Raw genomic sequence first — 5,614 nt, forward strand, 5'->3', positions numbered from 1 at the left:
TTATTCCGAAAAATAATGAAAATAATAAGTTATTTGCCTTAAAAGAACTTATAATTATGGCTACCGAAATATCTACTAACTCGATGTCGCAAGCTTGTATGGACTCAGGGGGTTGGTAATTTTGTTTTTCTGGCTTATTTATTTTTTTCTTTTCCAAATTTAACTCTAATTTTCTTTTCTTTATTTTGTAGTTCCAAGGATACACCTGAGGATAAGGAGGAAGCCAATGCAACAGATGAACCGCCGAAAGAAATACGAACAAGTATTAAATTCGAGGAGCCAATAAAGGAGATTGAAATTACTACTGCTGTTCCAGAATCCCCTACAAAAGAAAGCGATAATGCAGTAAGTAGTCCAACGAAAGAACTTTTATTGCCAGAACGTTTGGAGCGACGAAAGGAAATAAAACGAAGGAAAAGACCGAAGACCATTGCAAGGTGAATAAATAACATTTTTGGAAAATAATTTGAAACTAAATTTATGTTATATTAAAAATCTGTTATAGTTCCCAACCTAGCAGAGATATTAGAAGAAATGAGAGCCTCAATGAAAATGGAGCTATTTCAAAGACAAGGGGTAAGGAGTTGACAAGGTAAGGTGTCGGGATTTGTAATTAAATTCCTCCCTCTATTAACTCAAAATAAATCCTATTTTAGGCAAGGTGTTTCATTTGATGCAGAGCCCCAACGTCGTCGTGATTCTGATGCTTTGGATGACAAGAGAACCAATGCAATTTCTTCGAGGACGGATGTTCCCATGGTAATTAGTAAAAAATTAACCCCTAATGAAGCAGAAATCAAAGCGAAATCAGAAGACTTGGGAACAGACGTCATTAAGAGGCCCAGGCACAGACATCTAAGCAGGTTAATCAAAAATAATTTAGAGACCTAAAATTCTATAATTTTTATTCAAAATTACTTTATTCAACAGACAACAAAGCAGAGACGATCAAAGTATTGTGTTAATCTCCGAACAGGTGAAGGAGAGGAGTGACGCTGTAGAGACAATTCCTGAAGATATTTCAAGGTTAGATTTTCTATAAAAATCAAATATAAATAAATAATACTATGCAACAAAGTCGAGCTCATAGTCTGTGACGGAAAATTCTATAGGGAGGATGAATGCCCTTGGAGAGTATATTAAAAACACACAAGAAAAAAAATAAGGACGAAAAAGGCGCATACGGGCTCGACATATAGGATGATATGTTTTAGAAAAATATTCCTCATTCGATTTGACTGAAGACTTGTCATCTCCAAAAAACAATAGACGCAAAAATATAGAACTTTGTCTTTATGAACTTGGGAGTTACAATGAAATACAAATCATCCCGACATATTTCAAAAACTTGCCCTATGGTGAATTTGTCCTTCTGAATTCTTAATATACTCGCCAAGGACTTTCATCCGCCTAAGGAATATTCAACCGCCAAAATTTTGTCCCACACTGATAAATATAATATAATAATATAATATTTTTTTCAGGCATAACAAATCCTTGGTAATTATCAAAAATGGTACATATCAAATTGTTGATCCCGCTGTCGACAAATACTATTCCCTTAAACCAGATTCGGGGTAAGCAAATCGTAAAATATTTCAACTTATTTTTTTAATCTATTTTTATTTCTTATAGTCTCAGTGAAAATCAGTTACCTACCGAAATCTGCCCCAAGGGAATGGAACACATCCAAAACATTTTGGAGGAATTAATTAAAACCGAAGAATCGTACGTGGATAGTCTGTGGCAGGGTTTAAATAACTATGGCAAAATATTTGAACAACGTGATTTAGTCAAAGGTTTGAAGGGTAAAAAATATGTGCTGCTTGGAAATATTGAACAAATTGCCGAATTTCACAGAGATGAATTTCTGCCAATGCTGTTGAGAAATCGTAATAATTTAAAGCAGCTGTTTGATGAATTTCAACGTTATATTGAGGTAAGTCCTCGAATTGGTATACAAAAAACGGGTAAAACTTAGTTAAACCGATTAAAGAATTGAAAATTGAGGGTCCACCGTCAATTTCTTTGGACCAAATTCGTTTCAGATAATTTAGCGTCGATTTACAAATGTCCGTCCGTCTAGGGGAGTAACCGATTTCATGTAAAAATGTTTAATATTTATAAATTCAATATCAGACAAGTTGAATATCAGATTTGAACCAGACTTTGCATCTTTAATAAGCCTATATCAAGTCTGAAGGTTGGACCCATCGGCTATCTCCTTCTGGGTCAATATTTTATGAACTTGTAAATTTAATTTGAATCGAATTGAATAGCCAATTTAAAAATTTCTCCATAAGAGGACCCCTAGATATTCCCAGAAAAATTCAAATATATCGAATCTAACCAAATATAGGAAATATGATATCTTACATTTCTACTGGAAAGAGGACTTCAATAATGATTGCAACTTAAACCAGTAAGGAAAGTAGTAAAGCCGGGCCGACTATATGATACCCTTTACCACTTTAGGTATATTCAACATATGTATCCTCACAATTTCATGTCAATATTCCTACGAGGGAAGGAATTTAAACATGCGATCTTTATCTATAAGTGAACCGATTAACATCAATCCATACACATGTCTTTCTGCATCTTATGCTAAATTTCGTTTCATTCGGGCAGATTTAGAGTCGTTTGCGTACAATTGGAAGCTATGTCTGCATCTGCACCAATTTAAAACCAGTAAGGAAAGTAGTAAAGTCGGACGGGGCCGACTATATGATACCCTTCACCACTTTTGGTATATTCAACAGAAGACTCCTAACAGACGTTGAAGGACTATAAACACGAAAATGGATCCATAAACATGTCATTCTGCAACCTATACTAAATTTTTCATTTGGTCCGATATACAGTTGCTATAGATAAAGTATATATATATATATATATAACGTGAAGCTATTTCAATGAGACTTGTCAGAGATTCACTTATATAAACTACAGTTCATTGTACCAAATTGTGTGGCAATCAGACAAACTTTGGGTCTTTAGTGCACAATTTACATACACTCGGAAGAAAAACTATAGAGGAGCTACATCTAAACCTGAACCGATTTTCAAGACACTTTACACACATCATTCTAGACCTAATTCATTACGATATACCAAATTTCGTGCAAATCGAAAGATATATAGTGACTTTGGCACACCATTTACATTAAATCGGACGAAAATATATATGGGAGCTATATCTATATCTGGACCGATTTTCAGGAAACTTAACACACATCTTTTTAGTCCTAATGTATAGGTACTTTAGTACACCGTTTACATTAAATCGGACGAAAATATATATGGGAGCTATAACTAAATCTGAACCGATTTTTCCAAATTTCAATAGGGTTCGTCCTGGGGCCAAATAAGTGAGCTGTGCCAAATTTCATCCAAATCGGATAATAAATGCGACCTGTACTTTGTTTACAATTTAACATGGACAGACAGACGGACGGACGGACATGCATAAATCGACTTAAAAATGATTCTATGCATATTCTCAAAAGGAACCATGTGTCTATCTCGTTTTCTTTTGCCTGTTACAAGAATATGCACAAAGACATTATACCCTGTACCACAGTGTACAATTTGATTTGAATGGAAAAAAAATTAGTGTATGTATGATATAAATCTAAACCAATTTTCACGAAACTTAACACACATTATTCTAGACTCAATTCAGTACGCTATGCAAAATTTCGTGCAAATCGAAAGATATATAGGGACTTTGGTACGCCATTTACCTCAAATAAGGCGAAAATATATATGGGAGCTACATCTAAATTTGAACCGATTTTCAGGAAACTTAACACACATCATTCTAGACCTAAATTATTAGGATGTGCCAAATTCTATCCAAATCGAAAGATATATGGAGACCGTTTACATTAAATCTGACGAAAATTATATGGGAGCTATATCTAAATCTGAACCGATTTTTCCCAATTTCAAAAGGGGGTGTCATTGGGCCAAATAGGTAACCTATGCCAAATATCATAGGTATATCTCCCCACGATTCTTCTCTACATTGAATTTTTCCATTATAAGTATTGGTGGGTCAGGCGATTACGGGTCGTTTGAATATATATCCTATGATGTGCCTTTAAACTTTTAAAATAATTCAAATTTTTATTTATATTTTTTTTTAATTCCAGGAAGACTATTTTTATGCTTATGTCCTGTATGCCATGAACAACCAAAGGTCTCTGGAACTATGCAATGACTATAAGAAGTTTTTCAAGGTATGATTATAAAAATAAGGAACAATTACAATATTTATTTAATTTATATTTAATTGCAGATAGTACAAGCGAAATGTTCGGATAATTTGGGTATCAATAGCTTCCTGCTACAGCCAATACAACGTGTACCCAGATATTCGTTGTTGCTAAAGGAGTTCATAAAGGTAATATCTAAACAATTATATTTAATACATATATCCAGAAAATGTTCAATATAGGTCCATGTTTCGATTTATTTTGATGGTTGCACTTTCCATTTAAAACATAATCTCCATATAAAGGTCCCTCCGAATTTTATGAATTTTTAGGATTTTAACTAATTTTCGAGTATAGCATGCTCTGAGGCCAAAAAAAAAAATCTTCCAGAAAATGAACAAAACAGGTCCATTTTTTGCCATATCGCCCATATTAAGGTCAAATGCCACGTTTTGTATGTTGAAAGTCCTAAATTAATTTTTCAACTAGATGTACATGTATAGGTGCGATAAACCGTCCGGGTGGACAATTTACAGTGTAGGTGCTTGGTTTGAGCACCTTATGCTAAAGGCTATATAAAGATCCGCCCGACAGAACTTAATTCCGTTTTTAATTGTTGTATAATATACATATTAATTGTTAATAAACATATTCGTTAATTAATTATCAAAATACAGTTAACAATCTATTATTTTTTTTCCAATTTTTACATTTTTCTTATTCCTATTTTTCAGAAACTTTTCGACAATTATCCCATGAAACCCATACTAGATTCATGTTGCCGTTTGGATAGGAAATTACAAATCCTATTGAATGCCATTAACAAATCGGAAGTTATCAATGATGTCGATTGTATCAGTGAGACGCATGAGGTTGGTTTAAAATTCAATATCCCTACAGAGAGTTGTCACATTTTACATTTTTAAATTCATTTTTTGTACAATTTGCAGTTCAATATTTTCTATCAGGGTAAATTTCGCGATGTTGCCGAATTCAGCTGTCATGATTACACCCTGAAAAGGAATTACCGCTCGAAGCTATTTATTTATGAGAAATGTATTATTTATACGGAGGTTAAGCGAAAACAGTTGGTATTTCGTGGTCGTTATCCTCGTGAACATTTAGGCATGACGATACAGAATAAATCCTTTAGTTTGTACTATGACCGCCTGAGGCAGCAGGAATGTGAATTTGCTGGAGAGCCGGCATTGGTAAGACAATGGCAGGATTTAATTCGTGCCATCATTAATGCCTATGCTGTAGAGGAACGGGCCCGTTTGAAAGAGTTACACAATCCCGATGTGGTACACCGTGAACGACGACGTCCACTTAATTTATCATTATTCCGTGATTCAAATCGCTTTAGTGTGGATAGTGGTATTAGTAATAATTAG

General features: G+C 34.0%; 1 protein-coding gene across 1 annotated transcript; it reads left to right on the forward strand.

Moving 5' to 3' along the window:
* Positions 1-56: 56 nt before the first annotated feature.
* LOC133326430 (pleckstrin homology domain-containing family G member 4B-like) lies at positions 57-5,614 on the forward strand. Its single transcript, XM_061535082.1, has 11 exons — positions 57-115; positions 192-437; positions 506-592; positions 657-863; positions 931-1,026; positions 1,485-1,577; positions 1,636-1,939; positions 4,158-4,244; positions 4,304-4,408; positions 4,955-5,092; positions 5,171-5,614. The coding sequence occupies exons 1-11, from the start codon at positions 57-59 to the stop codon at positions 5,612-5,614; spliced, it is 1,866 nt and encodes a 621-aa protein (XP_061391066.1).

Source organism: Musca vetustissima, unplaced genomic scaffold (assembly GCF_032173495.1).
Source record: "Musca vetustissima isolate MV318-11 ecotype Yass unplaced genomic scaffold, APGP_CSIRO_Mvet_v1 utg1615, whole genome shotgun sequence".
NCBI classification, from domain to species: Eukaryota; Metazoa; Arthropoda; class Insecta; order Diptera; family Muscidae; genus Musca; species Musca vetustissima.